This window comes from Astyanax mexicanus, chromosome 14 (assembly GCF_023375975.1).
Source record: "Astyanax mexicanus isolate ESR-SI-001 chromosome 14, AstMex3_surface, whole genome shotgun sequence".
Classification (NCBI taxonomy): Eukaryota; Metazoa; Chordata; class Actinopteri; order Characiformes; family Acestrorhamphidae; genus Astyanax; species Astyanax mexicanus.
Window position 1 is genome coordinate 34,775,730 of NC_064421.1, and position 22,783 is coordinate 34,798,512.

Genomic DNA, 22,783 nt, shown 5'->3' on the forward strand with positions numbered 1-22,783 from the left:
TAACCAAAATATTCCCACAGTCTTTCACTTTTACAGTGTTCTCTTCTATTCAGACTATTCTAGAATATTCTCTGCTTCTCACTGTGCTTCACAGGGCTTGGTTTATTTGGTTCTTTTTCCAAATCTCCTGAAGCCAAATGTTCCTGTTCATGTTTTTGGGTCAGGGAGGGTTGGCCTTGAGGGGTGGGGGTTGATGGGGGCTACAGCTGGAAGTTGCAGCGAGGTGTGTGTGTGTGTGTGTGTGTGTGTGTGTTTGTCAGACTCAGCTGTTCTTCATTAAGTCTGGTTTGAACTCTGGCTGGGGTCTAGACTCACACACTCTCCAAACCAAACCCACTACACACACACACACACACACTGTCTGATCTCAGTGGAAGGATATGAACGTACTGAGATCAGATAATCTGTGGTTTAAACTTTTGCTGACTCAGATTGAGAGTTTTCCAACACAGTAAACAACACGACTCACAGATCACCACATTTAGAGTGTCAGAAATATTCATCTTAATAAAAAGCTGTAGCTCCGCCTCAATATGACGCCACAGACTGAAGTGAGACGCTTGCAGTAATAATTAGAAGTAATTTTAATCAACAGGATTAAACCAACAAATGTAGTCAAAGTACAAGCACAGGTAAATACCAGAGACAAAGCTCGGTATGCAGCAGAAACAACAGGAGCAATACTTCACGAAGGGCAGTACAAACAGAGCGGTATGTATACTTAGTAAAACAGCTGAAAGGAATCAAAACACAGGTGAGGCTGCTCTGCCAATCTGGTGCTGATTGGCTGCCTGAGACACATGATTGAGGTGTGCATTCTGGGAATTGGAGATTGGTGATGATGACAAAGTCTGTAGAGGAATTGGAAGTATCACAATACTTAAGACTCTCACCCTAATGAGACCGTAGCTCCATCTCAATGTGTACGTGTTCTTTAAAGTAGGAAGTCTTCATAAAAAGTGGGACAGATATTTTTGTGTGTTTTGAATAGAACAGAACTACTGTCATGCTAAACAGTTGGGTGGTCAGTGTTGTGGGCTGGAAGCTTCCTTTCAACCCCTCAAAAATCAAACCCCACTGAGATGTGAGAGAGAGAGAGAGAGAGAGAGAGAGAGCAGCTCTGAGTCAGAGCTGAACGAGTGTGTGTTAGAGCTTCATTACTGCTGGGGGATGTATGTGGTTGATGACTGAAGAAAGTGGTCATTATGTTGTTACAGTAAACACTCGCTTCCGGCTCGGGTTTGAGCCGCCCATCCACTGTGACGTTGGTCATCATGGCGTCTCATTTTTACAGTGGCTTTTTTCATGTTTTACAGGATCAGGAAGGTGTGGCAGAAAAGGAAGTGCGGGGTCAAGTATGGCTGCCTGACCATCTCTCACAGCACGGTGAACACACAGAGACACACACATACAGACCATTCATTTTACCATTAAGATTTGCTTCAACTAGTAACATTTAGGAAAACATGCATTATGTTTTTTCTGTTAAATATATAATATATTATGTTAATAAAATTTAGTTTACAGTATTTATTATCAGTGTTATTTGAGCATTTGAGTATTTTAGTGAAACAGGGATACAGAAAAGTATAAAAGCAATATGTATTTGTATATATATATATATAAATACATCATATTTCAATGTTATAGATTATATTACATTTAATGAAAAAATACATGTAAAATGTTACCCGAGGACCAATTTATAATGTATAATTTATAATGCCAGCAATCAACAGTGTAGAAAATAATTTAAAAAATAAGAAAAAAGCATTAAATGAGAAGAAGTGTGTACAAAGTATTGACTGAAACATGTATGTTATATGTATATTAATAATACTTATATATTCTTCTAATGCTTTGTATTATATTACTATAATAATGATGTTCCTATTTCTGTCTCAGATCAACAGACCTCCAGCTAAACTCAACCTGCTCACCTGTCAGGTGCGGCCCAACCCTGAGGAGAAGAGGAGCTTTGACCTGGTGACCCGTAAGCTGACCTTTTTACCTTTTCTCTGGCCTCACTGATGTCAACAGGGGGACTAACAAAGAGTAGCTTATCAGCTTCAAGAAAACAAGACTCTAATCTCTCATTGCAATTTCATCAGACCATAAGTGAGGTCAGCTGACCAAAATTTATATTACAATATATTTCTTAATTTAGATGAATACATTATAATTCCAGTAGTGTTATAAAAAATAAAAAATATACCAAAATGTATTACTGTACAAACTTTTGAAAAATTTACATTTCCAATTAAATTTAGCTCTAGTTGGAAGATTAGTTAGCCCTGCTACTCCAGCTCATCCCAAACATATTGACTGGAGCTCCATCATCACTCCAGTAAACCCAACTATCCAATACATGGGGTATTTTTACCCCTCTAACCCACAGTTTAAGGTCAGAGAGTTCCGTTCTATTGATCAGATTAAAGCAGCTGAACTCACTCAGTAGAAGAGACGTCTGGATACTTTTGGAGAAATGTGTATGGCAAGATGGATTGTCTGTCAAATGTAGGTGTGTGAGTACACCAGTGAGAGGCAGTGTGTGTGTGTGTGTGTTATAATGAAAAGCAGATGCTGTGAGGGGCTTGACTGCGTGTGTGTATGTCTGTGTGTATGTGTTAAATAACGAGAAGCATGTGTTATTAGGGGCTTGTCCTGGCTTGTTGTTTCTTCTGAATTCACTTCCTCCCCCCTACACTCTTTCCATTCACACCCCTATCTCTCTTTCTCTCACAGATAATCGCACATATCATTTCCAGGCGGAGGATGAACAGGAATGTATGATGTAAGGATGCATTTGCCTATAACAGACCCCTCATACATATAACATATACATATAATTTATGTATTGTGTAGCAGTTGTAATAAAACAAGCCAAACACCAGCAGCATGAAGGATCTGGGAGAGAAACTCATCCCGCTTTTTCACCAAAAGAACTCGGAACCATGGTGCTTTTCAGTGAATCGGCCCTCGTTTCCACCAGTTTTAGTGGAACGGTCAAAATGTCACATCACTATTGGCTAATGTGGACGGAGTCGGAGAGCCAGGGTGCGCTGGTCCGCTGCTATGGCAGAATTCAGCGCCCCAGTCATCTGGTTAGCTCACCTACTGCCCAGCACGCTGTCCAGCACATCATGAAACGCCGGTACACTCCCCCGCCCAGCTCCACTCCATTTATAACCTTTTTAGCTTGTTTTCACTTGTGCTTTGATGCAAACATATACTGTCTGAGATAAATCCTCCTGTAGTTCACCGTAGAGTTTCTCCTTCCTAGTTCTCCCCTCAAGTTTATCCTGAAACTTTACTTCGGGTCACGTTTTGCACTGAGGAACTTTAGGTTACTTGCGTAACCCCGGTTCTCTGATAGCATGAGTGAGGTGTCTCACTATGGGATACGCCCCTTCCGCGTATGCCTCGGAAGCTCTATTCCACTACGCCAGCCAATGAGGCTGGCTGACAGCTGTGACGCTCGTGCTCCCACCCCCCGTATATAACACGGTGGCACAGCGTCACCTCCTCATTCAAAAAACAGGCACACCTCTTCCTCGCTTCACGCTGCAAGGAGGGTGGTCTGGTGAGACACCTCACTCATGCTATCAGAGAACCGGGGTTACGCAAGTAACCTAAAGCATTTCAAGCATTCGTTTCGGTGTCTCACTATGGGATATCCTAACTCCCGTATTGTCAGACAAGCCTGCCTGAACACACTGTCAACCAGCTAAGCCTCACAGTGGAGACTGAGTGTTCCCTGAGCCGGCGCTCAGCACCGCATGTGCTATAGTAGGTGCTGTTATGTCCAGTTTATAAAATCTGGTGAACGTATGAGGCGAGGACCAGCTCGCCGCTGCACACACCTCCTGAATAGAAAGGCCACTAAAGACCGCCCATGAGGTCGCTATGCCTCTCGTGGAGTGTGCCCGGATGCCAGGCGGGACTGCTAGCCCCTTACTGGTGTATGCCAAAGCGATCGCTTCTGAAATCCAGTGCGATAGTCTTTGTTTAGTAATAGCTCTCCCTGTGTACGGCTTAGCCCTAGATACGAAAAGCTGATCACTCTTCCTAAAGCTTTTAGATTTATCCACATAGATACGCAGCGCTCGCACAGGACATAGTGCATTTAACCGCTGCTGGTTATGTGAGGTAAAAGGCGGTGGATAAAATGCCTGCATGACTGAATGACTTTGGGAATAAAAACAGGGTTTGGACGCAAACATATCTTTGTATCCCCCTGCGAAAACTGCATACATGAGGAGTGCACAGAAAATGCTCTCTCACTCACGCGTTTAGCTGAGGCCAAGGCTAACAAGAGTGCTGTCTTAAAAGACAGGATCTTAAAGTCTACCTGGTCCAGAGGTTCAAAAGGTGCTGCCGACAAGGCTTCAAGCACCAATGACAAATCCCAAGATGGAGACAAGGGTTTGGAGACTGGTAGCAACCGCCGTGCCCCCTTCATAAAGCGGCACACTAAAGGATGCTGTCCTACTGTTTTCCCTTCAAATCCCACATGGCACGAAGCAATAGCTGCGAGGTAAACCTTAACTGTGGAGAAAGACCTGCCTTTATCAATCAGGTCTTGGAGGAAAGACAGTATAACCCCACAGAACATTGAAACAGAGTTTCAAGTTTATCTGAACACCACTGTTCAAACACCCCCCACTTGTATCCATAGAGGGACCTAGTGGAGGGGGCCCTCGCACTCTGAATGGTTTTAATAACATTAGGCGGTAAGCCTGTTGCACTTAAGTTAAACCACTCACGGGTCAGACGTAAAGGACTAGGCGCCCCCCCCCTGCCTAAGTCAGTAGATACCTGCGCAGTGGGAGGGGCCAGTGGTTGCCCTGGAGAAGCTGCGTGACTGCCGTCAGCCAATGCTTGTCCGGCCCATGTGGAACCCCTAAGATTACAGTCAGACCTCTCTCTCTTACTCTGGCTAGAGTTGGGGAGATTAACGTTATCAGTGGGCACGCGTAAAACAGTGTGCGCATCCATTCGCGTGGATAAGCGCCGACCCCCAGAGTGGCACTCCGATTGTGCGGCGAGTAAAACAGAGGGCACTACGCATTCACTAGTGACGCAAACAGATCCAGCGTTACTCTCCCGTAACGCTACGAAATCTGTTAGACACTGCTCCATAAAATCAGTCTGCGTGCGTACCGGATGGGAACGCAGCCCTGCCTGGCGACTGACATACACCGCTGCTGCCTGTCCTCACGAGAATGTGGCATCTCTTTAGAACAGGGAGAAAAAGTCTGAGTGTTAGCTGAACCGCCAGCATCTACGGACAGTTTATGTGCATATATAGCTGCCGGTGATTCCACCTGCCATCCACTGTCCTCTCTTCGTGCATGCCCCCCCAAACAGACAAATCTGTTGTCACTACTTGTCTGGCATGCACTGTGCGCATAGGGACACCCTGTGTTAGGAAGCGCTCGCGCTTCCACTGACACAAAGCCATCAGCGCCGTTTCTTTCTAGCGCATGTGACGTAACTGGTCCAACCTGAGCGAGGCCACTCAGCACCGAAACTCCCTCATGAACCATCGGTCCAGAGGGACACCGTCTATAGCTGAGGCCATCATGCCCAAAGGTGGGAATATAAGCTTCAGCAGAGCTAAATAAATCATTTTGAACGTGCTTGTCCGTAAATGATTGTTTAGAGCATGTAAATGCAAAATAGGTCTCACTAGTAAGAACCGGGAGTAGAACATGCCCCGAACTTGTCTGGGTGATGCTACTCTCATTGCTCTTTCCTTCAGTAATTGGGAAATTTCCCCCTAAAGAATGTGAGCCAATTCCCCTGGGGCTGGAGAATGAACAATACCCCTGAAACGGGGAGGCTGAATGTTGAACTGCAGCCTGCAGACATTTCGCTTTGCTCTGAGCACCTCGCGAGATAAGACGCATGTGCTCCCATTGTTCAGCTATGGGGCGTTCGCGCCCTCTAGCGGAAACGGAGTGCAACTGCAACTGCCGTCCACTGCGCATGCGCCACACGGCCGCGTCAGGATAGCGTGTTTGACGCTTTCTAGCCCAGAAAGCAGGGAAACTTTCTGAAGCTTTTGTTCTAAGCATTTTATGTTTTGCAACATTTTGTGTTTTATTTTGACTCATAACATGTGACAAGCATAAAACACAGAAACACTTTGCTTTATTTAACACTGCTAAATGTTAATCACTGCTACAATGAGTGAGGGTGTGCTTGGTGTGCGAACTGGGCATGTTTGGCACACAGAACATACGGGAGCGCTGGAACTGCGTTCCGCCTGAACATTGGGGAGGGGAGCCAGCTAAACGGGGGGTAGATTGGCTCCCTCCTGGCGCCAGATACCCATCAGGCTGACTTCTTCTGCCTCCTCACTATCCCCGTAGGTGGGTTGGAGGGCGGCTGGGCAGCTTGTGGGGGTGGCTGGGGCTTCCTAGACCAAGCAGCCTTACTTTCAGCGCTTCCGCTTTGACCCGGCTTGTCCATCTGGGGTTTCGGCCGTTTGGGGATGCGAAAGCTGACAGTCGGACGGGCCGCCGCCTGTGTGAAAGTGGAGCGAGGGGGGGGTGAGGGGCCAGGCTGTGATTTCCTGGGTAGGCACAGCTGGAGCGCTTCATCATCCCTTTTCTTTTCTTCGCACCGCTTCTGCATCAGCGCGAGAGCGGAGCCGAAGATGCCCCCGGGCACAACTGGTGCATCCAGTATGGCCTCTTTCTCCCTGTCTGAGAGATTCGCTAAGTTCAGCCACCTGCCTCTTTCCTGGACAACCATAGTGGCCATGGCTTTGCCTGCCGCTTGGACCGCACATCTCTGAAGACGGAGGGAGAGATCCGTAATCACACAAATCTCCTCCCACTGAGGTGAGCCTGGCGTGGCTGACGTGTCGTCAGAGCTAAAGCTAATTTGGTGTTTAGCTTAGCTTGGCTCGTTAGCTTAGCTAGTTCGTTTAGCCGTTGTTTGGAGACAACCCGACTAAACAGGAAAATATTCGGTCTATGGTGAAGACCTAAATAAATCCTCTTTCTCTTCAAAGTCACTAAGCGCCCGGCGACGGAGGTATTAACTCCGTCTGTGGACTGGCGGCCTGTAGAAGAGAGAGTGTGTGTGTGGAGGCTTCTGGAGTGAAGCGAGAAGAAGGTTTTGAATGAGGAGGTGACGCTGTGCCACCGTATTATATACGGGGGGTGGGAGCACGAGCGTCACAGCTGTCAGCCAGCCTCATTGGCTGGCGTAGTGGAATAGAGCTTCTGAGGCATACGCAGAAGGGGCGTATCCCATAGTGAGACACCAAAACGAATGCTTGAAAGAGAACCTAGTATTCTTTGGTTCCCCCTGCGAACGAACGTTCTTGGTTCCAGAACCTACTTTAGTTGGTGGAAACACGGCGAAACGGTTTAAAATTAGGTTCGCGAACCAGAACGGTGCCGGATTCACGTCGTTGAAAATCAGAGAGGGAGAACCAATAGGTTGTCTGACATGCGCAGAGTAGCCCAACAGGCACGCAAGCAGTGATCCTCCATGAGTCATTCTGATAATGCCAGCACCACTGGCAGATGGCTGTGTGACACAGCACTACATGCGTGCAGATCATTACTACAACTCCAGTGACAATCCCACTTTTGTCTTGGTGGAGACAAACAATGAATCTGTGGATAGAGGCACGGTCAGGTGTTCAATAGCTATATAAATGGTTTGTTGTTCGACATCATAAGTACAAAAGATCTGTGTAAATTTGTACAATGCCAGATCAATTTGGTCTTCATTTCAGTGATTGATACTGGATAGAGCAACCAGTAGCCCTATCTTTTCTAGATGTACACACTGCTATTTCAACAGGGCAATGTTCATCCACCTACCTCTGCCTTTTCAAGAGGTTGCCTTACAGACTAGGATGGCATACCATGACCAGCTGCATTGCCACACCTATCCCACATTGCAAATCCAGCTCTGGAACAAATTAAGAGACCACTTTAGTTTTGAGTTTAGAGTCAGTTTTTTTGTTTTGTTATTAATATGTATATGTTTAATTAAAATGAACATTGTTGTTTTATTTTGTAAACTACAGACCACATTTCTCCCAAATTCCAAATAAAATTATTTTCATTTAGAGCATTTATTTGCAGAAACTGAGAAATAACCAAAAAGATGCAAAGCTTTCAGACCTCAAATAATGCAAAGAAAACAAGTTAATTTTCAGTAAGTTTTAAGTTCAGTAATCAATATTTGGTGGAATAACCCTGGTTTTTAATCACAGTTTTCATGCATCTTGGCATGTTCTCCTCCACCAGTTTTACACACTGCTTTTGGATAAATTAATGCTACTTCTGTTGCAACAATTCAAGCAGATCAGCTTGGTTTGATGGCTTGTGAGGTTTTCAATTTGGAAAAATTAAAGAAACTCATCTTATTAAGTGGTCTCTTATTTTTTCCAGAGCTGTATATTTACTCTCTTTTCTCTGTGTAGCTGGGTGTCGGTGTTGCAGAACAGTAAGGACGCTGCGTTGAACACGGCTCTCAGTGGTGATGAGCAGCAGTGGGGGAGTGGCCTGCAGGACTTGTCCCGGTCAGTCATTGCTGGACTCCGAAACCTGCCGGGGAATGAGGCATGCTGCGACTGTGGAGCTCCTGGTACACACTTACACGAACACACTTTCATAGATGTAGGTGTTTCTAATAAAGTGGCCAGCTAGTAAACTAGGTAGATGCTGCTAGTAAAACACAGCTTCTGTTATGCAACATAACACTGATAGCTAGAACATTTACCAGTCAACCAATCAGACTGAGGGCAGAGCTCCCTGTAGTATGATTTAGCTTTAAATTTTTGCTTTCTTGTTGTTTATCTGAAATGTAACCCTCTCTTCCTTCACCTGCAGACCCCAGCTGGCTGTCCACTAATCTGGGCATTCTGACCTGCATCGAGTGCTCTGGAATCCACAGAGAGCTCGGAGTTCATTACTCACGCATCCAGTCGCTCACACTTGACATGCTCAGCACATCAGAACTACTGGTAAACACACAGTCACTCAAACACACACACACACACATACAGTACAGGCCAAAAGTTTGGACACACATTCTCATTCAATGCGTTTTCTTTATTTTCATGACTATTTACATTGTAGATTCTCACTGAAGCATCAAAACTCTGAATGAACACATGTGGAGTTTTATATACTTAACAAAACTAAAAAAAATGATATTCAAGTTTCTTCAAAATAGCCACCCTTTGCTCTGATTACTGCTTTGCTAACTCTTGGCATTCTCTCAATGAGCTTTAAGAGGTGGTCACCTGAAATGATTTTCCAACAGTCTTGAAGGAAGGAGTTCCCAGAGGTGTTTAGCAATTGTTGCCCCTTTGCCTTCTTCACTCTGTGCTCCAGCTCACCCCAAACCATCTGGATTGGGGTCAGGTCCGAGGACTGTGGAGGCCAGCTCATTTTTTGTTAATTACATAAAACTCCAATGTGTTCCAAATGTGTTCATTCATAGTTTTGATGCTTTCAGTGAGAATCTACAGTGTAAATAGTAATGAAAATAAAGGAAACGCATTGAATGAGAAGGTGTGTCCAAACTTTTGGCCAAACTTTTGTATACAGTACACAGTGCATGCTTATACAATTCTTCTGATTAGTATTTGTATCTTATGGGCTCAGAAAATTAACTAGCAAAATTAAATTAAATTAATTAATCTTATTAATGAGTGTCAGATCAGCAGAATCTAAAGTGCGATTTGTGCTGAAATTGTTTCCTGCTATGTTTCCTCACAGCTTGCAGTGAGTATCGGTAACAACAGGTTTAATGACATCATGGAGGCCAACCTGAGAGATGACTCAATAAAACCATTACCAACCAGCGGCATGTGAGTTCCACAACAACACTGAGCATAGTTGTCATATTTTAATACACATAGATGCATGCACTCATCATCAAAACTATTGTTGCACTCATTTAATTGTATTCAGTTGAAAGATAAAGTTTACCAAGAAAAAATTAAAGTATTAAAATTTTCGACTGCTATGGGTAACTAATGGTCGAGCAACGCATGCGGAAATAGTTACACAACATGCCAGATGTCAATATTCTACATATATATATATATATATATATATACACAGTATTTCCAATGAGTGTCACAGAGGGGCAGTGTGCAAGCAGCACTTTCTGCTCCTCTCCCTGCAGGACAGCCTATTCTGCGAGTAAAAAGCGGTTAGCCGCTATTGCTAATGCTCCAGCCTTAGTGCTGGAGAAATTTACGGCTTACTTTAAATAACAGCTTACTTTAAATAAACGGAAGTGCTTTACTCACCCAAATAAACAGTTATCAGGAGAGAAATCTGTGAAGATTAACGTCCAATGCTCATTTTGTTACAGTTTTGTTTACATAGCTTAGATTTATTTAACTAAGTTAGCTACGCCCACCCCCACCACCACCCAGCGGCGAGACCTGCTGAATGCTAAAATGCGCCTTAAAATCTAGTGCGCCTTATTTTGCGTAAAAAATAAGGTAATTATTACTATTGCTAGAAATAGTGATTGCCATATGCATGTATTGTGTATCATTAAAAAGATTAATCAGATAAATGATTGCAAATACAAAATCAATTAGTTCTTACTTAAAATTAAGTATACACAGATATTTATGCAAGTATCGTATTGAGTCAAGTCATCATTTTGGTATCATGAAAACCTAGTGTAGAGGCAGTTTGGTCAGTGCCAAGACAGACAGTTTATTGTCATGTGTCGCATGTCCAGAAGGGCTGGTGTCGTGATGTGGGATGCAATTTTATACAATACATTAATATGGTACTGCAACCAGTAACTTTTCTGAATGTACGCTGTGGTGCACTGTTCCAACATGACAATGCTCATATACCGATAATGCTAGCATCTTCATGCTTGCCTTGAAGACACATAGCTATTAGGAACTTTGTCACTGAGGCGTCTGCCATGTTGCATTAGAGATGCATTAAATCATTACACACTGCTTCTGTATGTGTTAGGGGTGTCACGATCTCGATATTTTATCGAAATCGAATCGAAATGAGGTCACGATCTCGAGTATCGAAGTCAAAAAGAGGATCGACGATCCCTCCCGCGCGCGCTACGCAAATAGCGCAGCGCGCTACGCAAATGGCGCGGCACCAACACAGCGCATCCTATTCATTTAAATAGAGATAGCCACTGCATGAGCGCAGTCGGCGGGAGTGTGATCACTGTTTTTATCTGTCCAACGGGGGAGGGGGGGCGGGGGTTGGGCGCGCAGGTTTTGTATCTGTATCTAACGGAGGGGTGGGTGCGCGCAGGTGAGAGCGTGTGAACTCGCTGAAATGCGTGTCAGTGTGACTTGAGAACACTGACTATAGATCACAGTGAGGTGGATTAAAAATCTTAAACTTATAATTGACTACACCTGTTGCTTTCCATTGAATTAAAAAAACATCTTTCTCTCAGATAAAGTAAACACAAGCGTGTTTCTGACTAAAATAAAAGCTTTTCAGGAGAGATATAAGTTATGTGTAAATATTTATAAGACAATACCCACATCACTTATCTAACCAGCCTGTACTGATTTCTGCCCCCCAATAATGCTTTCAATAACCTCTTGTAACCCCTGGGAGCCAGGGGTTACACTCTAATAGCCTTTAATAGTCTTCAGTAGCCTTTAAAAGACTTACCTGGCGGCCGTGGTGTGTCCACTAAACTCCGTAGTTATAAACATCCTGAGGTTAGCAGCGCGCTAACTGACCTGTTTATAATGTAATCCGAGCAGTGACTCCGTGTCGGCTGTTCTAACCTGCTGCTGTTAGCTGCTTGGGCTGAAAGATGAACTGTAGTGAGCTGTATTATCCGGTTAGTGGGGTTAAAACCTTTATTTGTTTACAGAAACAGTAAAAACGGACTGGCTGAGCTCTGTAGCCCGTGGCTGGGCTGTACTGAAGTAGTGACTGAGTGAAGAGAGCGGGGTGCTGCTGCTGCTAGTGGTTGGATGAAGAACTGCAGCTTCATGTAATGAGCAGTTTCACCAGCCATCCACACACAGCTCTGATAAACTGCTTGTTTTAATAGTGCACACTGTTGCTACCAAAAAAAGTCACTAGATGGCATTACCATATATATCTTAATAAATAATAATAATAATATTTATAATATTTATAATAATAATAATAATAATAATAATAATAATAAATATATTATTTAAATTTTATGAGGCATAAAATAATAACAAGAAAAAAAAACAAGAAAATCGAGAATCGAATCGAATCGTGACCCTCAAATCGAAAATGAAATCGAATCGAGGATTTAGAGAATCGTGACACCCCTAGTATGTGTAGCTCAAAAATATTTCCCATATCAGTATTTTTATTATGTATTGTTCCTGGTAATTCTTATCTTTATTTTAAATAACTTCCTTCTGAGTGCATAGTTGTATATATGTGAGTGTGTAGTATACAGTAGTACAATTTCATTTTCCAAATAATGTAAAGTATTTGTAGTGAATATGGGACACATTACATATAGTTTTTTTTACATCTATTATATAATATTGAATATAGATGACTCTGTGCCCTGTGTTTGTGTGTATATGTGTGTGTATGTGTGCATGTATCAGGAATGCCCGTAAGGATTTTATTACTGCGAAGTACGTGGAGAGACGTTACGTTTTGCCTAAAGAACAGTCCGAGCCCCTGCGTGTGTACGACGCTGTGAAGTCCAGAGACCTCACAGCTTTACTGCAGCTTCACGCTGAGGGAGAGGACCTGGCCAGACCTGCAGCCATACCGGATCAGGTAACAAGCACACACACATTTTTTTTAAACTTTCAAACTCTTAGTAAAATGAGTAAAGTGCAGCTGATTGATGGGTGATGGGACTCTGTTGTTGCTCTCAGTCAGAAACAGCCTTAAATTAGTTTTTTTTAGCTTTTAGAAAATAACACTGAGCCAGCCCCCCCCCCCCTTATGGTCAGCGTGTGGAGGGGCTTCCGCTGGATTAGTCAGACGGGTGTTCTGGAGATAAACCCTTCATCACGGCTGTGGGGCGGGCTGTGTATGGGGGCTGTGTGTGAGAGTTGGGGGCTGCCGTGTGTCAGATTTTGCCTTAAATCAGTGTGTGTTTAGCGTAGGAGTGTATGATTTACGGCTCAACTACTCCTTCAGCGTTCCTCTCACTGCAGTCATTCATTACAGCCTGACCGGCTGATGACATCACTTCCCCTACAGTTATACGCTCACTCTCCCTCTCGCTCGCTCCTTTAATCCCACGTTTCCTCTCCTTCTTTCGTCTCTAATCAGATCTGATTTGGCCTCCTCCACTCTGGGACTGTGAAATCCCACCGCTGTGTGTGTGTGTGTGTGTGTGTGTGTGTGTGTGTGTTAGATTTAAATCTGTTTGTTGTTGCAACACAGAGATCCAAACTCACCCACCCACCCTCCCACCCCTCTTACACACAGAGTTTTGATGAATCATTGTTTTCTAGAAATCATTATCATCTTTCTATCCTGTTTTTCTCACTTCCTTCTGTGTTAAATGTTCTGTCTCTCTCTCTTTCTCTCTGTAGGATCTAAAGGAGACTCCGCTACACTTGGCTGTGCGTTTAGCAGAGAAAAGCTCTCTGGCTCTGGTTGATTTCCTCATACAGAACTGGTGAGTGTGTACTTTAACCCCACCCATTCAGCCTACAGCAGTTTACAGTTTACAGCAAAAGTATTCGGCCCCCTTAAACTTTTCAACCTTGTTGCTACATTTCAGGCTTCAAACATGAAATATGAAATTGTAATTTTTTGTGAAGAATCAACAACAAGTGGGACATGATCGTGAAGTGGAACAAAATTTATTGGATATTTTAAACTTTTTTTTTAAATAAAAACCTGAAAAGTGGGGCGTGCAATTTTATTTGGCCCCCTTGCGTTAATACTTTGTAGCATCTTCTTGTGCTGCGATCACAGCTGCAAGTCAGTTGGGGTTTGCCTCTATCAGTTTTCTGCCCATTCTTCCTTGCAAAACAACTGGAGCTCAGTGAGTTTGGATGGAAAGCGAACAGGAGTTTTCAGCTTTCCGCAGATTTTCGATTTGATTCAGGTCTGGAATTTGACCATTCAAACACCTGGATACCTTTATTTGTAAACCATTTCATTGTAGATTCCATTCAATTGTCCCACTTGTTGATTCTTCACAAAAAATTACAATTTCATATCTTTATGTTTGAAGCCTGAAATGTGGCAAAAGTTTGAGAAGTTCAAGGGGGCTGAATACTTTTGCAAGGCACTGTAGCTCCACCTATTCAGACTACAGCAGTTTATCTCCAACCATTTAGTATACAGCAGAAACGTGTGTTTTTTTCAGTGGCTGTTTGGAGCAAAAGAAAGTAGATGGAAACACAGCTCTGCACTACAGCACAACATACAACAAACCAGAGTGCTTAAAACTGCTGCTCAAGGGAAAGGCTACCTTACACACAGGTACACACACACACACTCATTAATTGGCCAGTTATAACAGTATATTTGAAGTTTTTGCCTTTTCTTTGTATGGAATTTCTCACTTTTTGTACTCTCTCTTTTTTCTCACTCTCTTTTTCTCTCTCTCTCAGTAAACTCAGCTGCTGAGACGGCACTGGACATAGCTAAGAGGCTGCAGCACTCGCAGTGTGTAGAACTGGTGAGTCTGACCTCACAATACACACTTCACCCACTGAAACACACACTTTATCGCTGACCCAGGCAATAAAACGATATAAAGGCAAACAGCACCATCTAGTGTCTCCACATGGCAACTATTTAACATACAAGTGTTTGTGTGTTTCAGCTGGAGCTTGCTCACAGTGGGAAGTTTAACTCTCAGATCCATGTTGAGTACATGTGGGAAACTCCACAGGACATGTACGACAGCGAGGATGACCTGGATGAGAGGGTTTGTCTCACACACTGTTTACATAACCAATTAATATTCATTAATTTAAAATGATTAAAGGACTGACTATTAAAACCCAGACCTTGACTTTCTGCTCACTGACCGCATTATTAGATTCTGCTACCTTGACCTTTCACTCACTGGCCACTTTATTAGAAACCCCTACATTGACCTTTTACCCACTGGTCACTTTATTAGAAACACCTACCTTGACATTTTACTCACTGGCCACTTTATTAGAAACACCTACCTTGACCTTCCACTCTCTGGCCACTTTATTAGAAACACCTACATTGACCTTTTACCCACTGGTCACTTTATTAGAAACACCTACCTTGACCACTCACTGGCCACTTTATTAGAAACCCCTACCTTGACCTTTTACCCACTGGTCACTTTATTAGAAACACCTACCTTGACCTTCCACTCACTGGCCACTTTATTAGAAACCCCTGCTTTGACCTTTTACTTACTGGCCACTTTATTAGAAACCCCTGCTTTGGCCTTTCACTCTCTGGCCACTTTATTAGAAACACCTACCTTGACCTTCCACTCACTGGCCACTTTATTAGAAACCCCTGCTTTGACCTTTTACTTACTGGCCACTTTATTAGAAACCCCTGCTTTGGCCTTTCACTCTCTGGCCACTTTATTAGAAACACCTACCTTGACCTTCCACTCTCTGGCCACTTTATTAGAAACACCTACTTTGACTTTCCACTCACTGGCCACTTTATTAGAAACATCTAACTTGTACTTTTACTAACTATATGTTACATTTTTAATGCAGGTCAGCCCACCACGAAACCTGCGCTCTCCTCTGCCCTCTGCTGGCAGTGGGGGGAATTGCTTTTGGAACTCCAGCAACGGCGTGACCAACAAAACCTACCAGAACGTGGACTTCCTGTACCGCAGCCCACCAGCCAACAGCGCCCCCTCTGGTGTCTCCATGCCTCCTCCACTGCCTGCAAAATCCATTCAGAGAGGTCAGAGATACACCAAGACTTTCTTGTCTTGCCTTAAGATATTTAGGGGACTTTTTTGACAGAAGTCAAAAACTAAAAGCATTAATAGACAACAAATTAATGGTCAAATAAATGTTTTAAAAGTCAACCTAAAATGTCAGCAGACATCTTATGATATCTTATTATTAATCATATTTTCTGTAAGGATTAAACTTTATCCTCTTATTTAACAGGTCGTTCAGACCCACAGATTAGCTTCTCTGCGCAGGAATCTAATTCTCGCCACAGTTCAAGCTCCTCCGGTGGGTCGTTCAAGAACAGCCCCCCCTCTCCACTCTTAGAAGCATCAGGGGCTCTTCCTCGCTCACCCCGCGCCACAACACTGCAGAAGAGACAGACGGTGTGCTGGGAGGGACAGTCTTCACCAACAAACAGCTCCATTGGGCCTGTCGTGTAAGAGTTACTGCTGAACACTGCTGGCTCTGCACAAATACACTTAAACACCTAGTAAACTGACATGCCAAAAGTCATTTGACAGGAACAGGCGGGTATTATGGCCCACGTCTTTTTGTAGGTTTCATCGATGCCAAAGAATTCTGCACTGATCTGTGTGGGGTCTCCTGCGCTAAGTGTCGATATAATTGACAATGTCAGTTATTTTAGTCTGTCGACTACAAAGTTCATTGTTGACTAATTATTAATTTGTAACAGTACTGCATTACACAAAGTGCTGGGTTTACAAAAGTGCTCAAGCACAACAGATTACATATTTATTCCCTGAATATCAGTACTCGCCATGTTTACACAACATCCAAATATTTAAATGCCTTTTAAATCTTATGTTTAGCTGTTTCTGTTTTTTAGAGATGGGGGACATAGCAGAAATAATCGTTGACTAATCAACTGATCGAAACAGTTTTGGAAAAGTTATTGAAATTTGGTCTACAAATCTTTGTCTTTTGGTTATTGACGAAGAAAATCTATTTTTAGCTAACAAATACATCAACACTGAGTTAGTTCAGTAATTTAGCCCTACACAATGACGCTCTCAGGATCTTATTTAATATTTAATATCTAAATTATTATTTTTTATTATTCTGATCTGTGCCTATTTGACAAGAAAGTAATGTAGATGTGTGTGTTTGTTTGTGTGTGTGTAGATCAGAGAAGACAACATCATATCGGAGAACGAATGGTGGTGGTAGTGGACATGGCAGGTGTGGGTCCGGCTCTCCTGGGTCTGGTTCTGGCGGCAGTGTGGAGGAACTCTACTGCAGCCTGAGCAGCAGCACACCTAATACGACTGCTAACACCAGCACTAATCTCCCAGTGCCCCTCATCTTACCACCTCCCAGATCTCGCAAGAATGCAATGGTACGTTATTTAGAGAACATGATTACAGTTATGTACATTAATATTAAAGTACAATTTATATATAGTACAAAGTTGTATGTTTTTGGTGATGTCACACCAGATTCATTTAAAACTCAGATTTAAGGCTCAGACTGCCACAATACTGGACAGCTAATTAGAACAAATCTTATTTGTATATATTAGTATTATAGGGGTAGAAACAAAATCTACCAGTTCAGTTTTAAAGAAAGGTTAGAGAGATTAGAAATTGCTGTGAAAAAATAACATGCAATTAAAATTTAAGATAAGACAAATTTATTGTAGAATTGTTTTAAACATTCAGAGGTTTTATAACTAATTACAAATAATTCTTAACTTAACTTAAAGGACAACTCTGGTGTGAAATGGACTTTGAGTGTATTAAAACATGATAAAAAGTTTTTACCTTTGTTGAGTAGCCCAATCCGGCTCTCCTGCAGCTTTCTGAGATATAATACTTTGTGCACTTTGCCCAGACAGGCTTTTAGAATGAGTGAGATGGAGCATATTTCCCCCCTGCAGATAAATCACTTTTCCCACCTCCATATTCTAGCTCAAAGTAGCTCCACACCTCATTGGTAGAATCCAGCGAGCACTGATATTTAAAATGAGGGATTTACAACTTTAAAACTGCATAAGAACTTTACATCCCGTAGTGAAGGTAAATCTCTGGGCGCCGCCATCTTAAATTTAAGTCACAATAAAACGAGCACAAATAATAAACATTTCTGAGCATTATTTATGTAAATTGTTGTTGGTTCTTTGCATTCTAATATTGACAGTAACCAGATATTTTTAACAACAGCTGGAATTCATGCATTTTTAAGCAATTAATCTGCTCAACTATCCTACCTATTCTTTCGTGCTTGACCGTTGACTTATCGTGACGTGAAATTAAAATGCTGCGCCCAGAGATTTACCTACACTATGTGAAGTAAACAGTGGCTTTTAATAAACTTCTTGTGCAGTTTTTAAAGTATTTAAAAGTCGGTTTGGGCAAAGTGCACAAAATACTGGGTCTCAGAAAGCTGCGGGAGAGCAGCGGTGGGCTACTCAACAAAGATTCAACAAAGATACTCAACAAAGATTTCCACCGGAGTTCTCCTTTACATAGAAATGTTGGTTATCTATACTTTACTTGAATAATAATGTTTCTAATTACCTTTTACTGCCACTTACATTTTCACACAGTTACCTAAACTTTCAGATGTATATCTCCATTCAGATAGTGTGAATCTGATTGTGGTTGGATAAAAAGTATAAACATATACCATTCCGGCACCCCACATGCTCCCCCCACACTCCAAAAAGAACATAGCAGATGTATGCAGCCTAGTATGAAGATGATCCGTGGCAGGATCATCCTATGTGTAATGGACCCCATCAGGATCAGTGATGGGACAGGGAGGGTGCATCTAGGTCTCAGCAAAACACATGTATAGGCCCACACAGAACCTCTGCCCACTCAGCCCACATTCCAGCCATCTGAGCTCCACTTAATCATGTTGGCCAGGATATCATGGGATCTTAAGAAATGTTTCTATAAATAAAAGCTTTTTTATTAATGTGTGTGTGTGTGTGTGTGTATTAGTGCTCTGCAAGGCCACGACTAAAGAAGGTTCGAGCTTTAGTGGACTGCATGGGAGTCAGCTCTGACCAGCTGGCCTTCTGTAAGGATGATGTTATCATAGTAACTGCTGCAGATGATTTACACTGGTGGGTAAGTAGATGCACACACACACATACAGTACTAGTCTAAATTTCTTACTTTTCTTGCCTCTTAATGTGTTTGAGAGCATCAGTTGTGAAGAGGTTGAGCTGGTATACATTGAATAGCTCTATTTAAATAATGTTCTAATCTTTATCATGGCATGAACTACTTAACTAATTAGTAAGTCAATGTAAAAAAATCAAAAACTTTGAATGTGCAGTCGCAAAGACCATCAAAAACATTATGGTAAAATTAGCTCTTATCAGGACTGCCCCAGTTTCTTCTGTTGTACAGGATAAGATCATCAGAGTTACCAGACTCAGACATTTTTATTGAACAGCACCCCAGACCCTTAAAAGCTTCAAGTGTTTACTACAAGACTCCTTATGTCTTCTTTCATATTAAATAAAAAAAATACTAACATTAAATGGAAGGTGTGTCCAAACTTCTGAATTGCTACCTTGAACGTGCTGACCACCTCAATATTTCTGAAAAAAATTTAGATCAGTATGACTGTAGTAATAATACAAATGATACAAAAGTAGGCATTTATAATTAATAAAAACAATAATAATAATAATAATAATAATAATAATAATAATAATAATAATAATAATAATGATAATGATATGTTTTGTTGTTATTTCAGTTCGGGCACGTGGAGGGCAAGCCGTCGAGAGCCGGGTCCTTCCCGGTCAACTATGTTCAGAAATTGGGAGAGTGATTATTTTGGAAGCTTCCATCACATCGTCCTGAAGCTCAGCAAAGCCTGTCCAATACAGAACTGCTACCTGACGCGCCAACAGCAGTGATGTGGGTCTGGGGAACTTTTGTTTGCTGATCTTTGTGCGGATTTCCTTTCATCTGAGAGAAGAGGAAGTGCAGCAACACATTTTATCAGCCCTACCTGCTCTTCAGCTACCGTTATTGTAATTTATGCAGCTAGCTAACTGACTTAGCTTACCTAGCCTGCTAAAGCAGGTGCTGTTTAAGAGCTTAACCTGCAGCTTATTTAGTGCAATTACAACTGAGGACATTGATTTTGGAGATAGACCAGAGTCAAGATTTTGGACCAGAATTAAAATGTTAACTCAGCCCACTGAAAATCTCCACCAGTAGGACACAGAACTGCTAAGAGAGCAGCATGTTAAAATGCAGCTGTAGAAAAACAGTATGACAAAGTATCACCTATAAAAGGTCAGCACTGAAACCTGTATAAAAAGATCCACCAATAAGAGATAAGCAGTGCCTAGAATCGACCTATTCGAGAAACCTGGCTAAAAATCTGCTAATTAAAAGACTGGCACTACTAAAATGCATCAATTGGAGATTACCACAGCTAAAACTCCACCAATAAAACTCCTATTGGTGGAGTTTTAGCTGTGGTAATCTCCAATTGATGCATTTTCGTAGTACCAGTCTTTTAATTAGCAGATTTTTAGCACAGATAACCATCACCCTACAAGATTATAGCACTTCTGAAAATCTGTATTAGTTAATATTTTAGCAGCTGCATTTATATAATCTTGACATCAGGGGGTGCTGTAGCCTCTTTAAAAGCTCCCTCACTTTCTACTTCCCTGGTTCAAAGCACTTTTTAGTCCCTTGTTGGAACGTTTTCAGTATAAAGGTGATTTAAACCTGTTCGATTTGAGTGACTACAGCAAAGCAAGGGGAGAGAAGGGACGTGGCCTTTATTTCTGACTTTATTCCCCCTCCAGCACAGTCACTCATACTGACATTAATATTTATGTTTGATCATTGATCAGGCTGTAATGTGGGAGAGATGTTGCAGAAGATGTAATATTGTGTAAATATTGTAAATTAAGGACAGCAGCTGAAATTCAGGACTAAAGAAGAAGGAAAGGAGACAGTAATCTCGGTGCTGAAGGGAAAATGGAAGCGCCGTCCAGACGGAGAGACACCGGATACTCTTCAGTTCGATTGGTTAGTGGACGTTCAGTCTGGAGATGCTGGATCATGCCATCCGTTGGGGGTCATGAAACGAAATGTGATGCTTATTGACTTTCATCCGGCCCAAAGGTCCACCACTCACAATGTTTGTGTGTGTGTGTGTGTGTGTGTGTGTGTGTGTGAGAGAGAGAGAGTGAGAAAGGTATTGTGTTCTGTCTGTGTCTGACCGGATGGTGTGTTTATGACTCTACAAAATACTTAAACTCAGCTAGAGCTCTATAATCTTTTATAATGCTCAAATTCAGTCCAGTGCATGGCTTAAATAACCATATTTTACATTTCTAATGTATTTTATTTACAGTAAAATTAATATTTGTGTGGATGTATGCTAATAATTCTTTCTAGAGACGGATTATCCAAGCTCTTCTTAGAATAAAACAGGTTGTTCTAAGACTGATGGACTCTGTTCCAATTGGCTGTGCCTCATTCAGAAGCACTCAGCAGAAACACCCCTAAAAATAAGAAAGTACAAGAGGGCAGGGCTTAACAGAGGATGCATATATAGTGTGCTAAGGTTTGCAAAGGTTTGTGTACTGCCAAGAGAATAGGGCTGGAGCAGGAAAACTTGAACTATTTGGCACAATATGCCACAATGCCTGGTGTGGACTAAATGGCACTTAATGGAGCTTGTGAGCAGTGGAACTCTTCTCTGTAATGATGGAGTTCCATTCTGTACTTTTGGGATGAATGATGCCTGTAATTATCCAGCATTGTCACCTAATATCAGCTACTGCTCACATCAGCACTGCACAAATATGCCTGTTTTGTATGAATAAAACTTATCATCTGCAATCTTCTGAAGCAGAATCATTTCCACAAATGTCTGTAGAAGGTTAGTGTTGCTCCTGCTGCAGCTACTCTTGACAGATATGTTTGCATTATTGATGAAAAAAGTGACTCTTTATGACTTTCTATGAACAGTTTTTACTACAGACTGTAGACCCCAGCTTCTCAGAGCCCCCCTGCTGCCCTGTTTGACACGCTGCTTATGTGTTCAGCTCTGTGTTTTTATCGCTTTTTATAATGTTTGTTTTTTGCTCTGTTTCCCATTTTTACAGCCCTGTTTGTAACTCAAGTTATTAATTTTTAGATTGAGAAATGTTCTTATATTTGATAAGCTATGAGAAATTATGTACATTGTCGTTCTGTGGGAATAAAAAAAGCCAAAAAAAAAATTGAATTAATTTCAATTCAATTTACTGAATTAAAAATGTATACTCTATTGGTTTGAATTTTCTGTGTGTTTAATAGTAAAAATAATTTCAGGAGCTACTGTGGAGACCAAGATGGGCTCTGGAGGTCTAAGCAAAAATCTAAATTATTTCCCCATATGCTGGTAAGACAGGCAAATCTATAACTCCCAATGTGACATTTAGCTGAGTAAAGTGTGTGTAATATTCTATACTATTATATATTATTATATATACTATTCTACTGATATATACTACATAACATCTATGCTGTGTCCTTTTCACTATATAGTGACCTACTTTGTGGTTCCACAAAGTGTTGAACAAATTCTGTTTACTATTTCTCAGTTTTAAAGGGATTAAAAAAATTCATGACTTCAGCAAAACTCAGAGAAAGGAATCCCACAGACGTTAGAAATGTTGCAGTAAATTAAGTTTATTGTGTTTTATTTTTTTGTGTGTTTTTGTACATTGACTAGAGCCAGTGTTTAAAACAAAGCACATTCAGTTCATTTCATTCAGTCTTCAGTCAGAGTGTTACATACATTCATGTTTACAGTGTAAAAAATACAGTGGAGCAGAAAAAATATTATTAAATCAAATCAATTGTGGCTTTGCTTAAAATCTCAGCCTATTACCCATGTTCCCTG

At 41.8% G+C, this 22,783-nt stretch overlaps 1 protein-coding gene across 2 annotated transcripts in view; it reads left to right on the top strand.

The window, feature by feature from the left end:
- The window catches only part of asap3 (ArfGAP with SH3 domain, ankyrin repeat and PH domain 3), a 50,604-nt gene extending 28,436 nt beyond the window's left edge, over nt 1-22,168 (top strand). Inside the window, exons 11-26 of one of the 2 annotated variants that reach the window (XM_022668599.2) lie at nt 1,317-1,386; nt 1,906-1,993; nt 2,746-2,794; nt 8,456-8,619; nt 8,865-8,998; nt 9,759-9,850; nt 12,602-12,779; nt 13,550-13,635; nt 14,335-14,450; nt 14,582-14,649; nt 14,797-14,901; nt 15,692-15,887; nt 16,100-16,319; nt 17,027-17,240; nt 18,850-18,978; nt 19,619-22,168. In XM_022668599.2, the coding sequence (XP_022524320.2) occupies nt 1,317-1,386; nt 1,906-1,993; nt 2,746-2,794; nt 8,456-8,619; nt 8,865-8,998; nt 9,759-9,850; nt 12,602-12,779; nt 13,550-13,635; nt 14,335-14,450; nt 14,582-14,649; nt 14,797-14,901; nt 15,692-15,887; nt 16,100-16,319; nt 17,027-17,240; nt 18,850-18,978; nt 19,619-19,693 (1,984 nt within the window). In that variant the 3' untranslated portion in view covers nt 19,694-22,168. The remainder of the gene's footprint in view (nt 1-1,316; nt 1,387-1,905; nt 1,994-2,745; nt 2,795-8,455; nt 8,620-8,864; nt 8,999-9,758; nt 9,851-12,601; nt 12,780-13,549; nt 13,636-14,334; nt 14,451-14,581; nt 14,650-14,796; nt 14,902-15,691; nt 15,888-16,099; nt 16,320-17,026; nt 17,241-18,849; nt 18,979-19,618) is intronic. The other variant, XM_049463894.1, reaches the window with a different exon arrangement.
- The last annotated feature ends 615 nt before the right edge of the window (nt 22,169-22,783 follow it).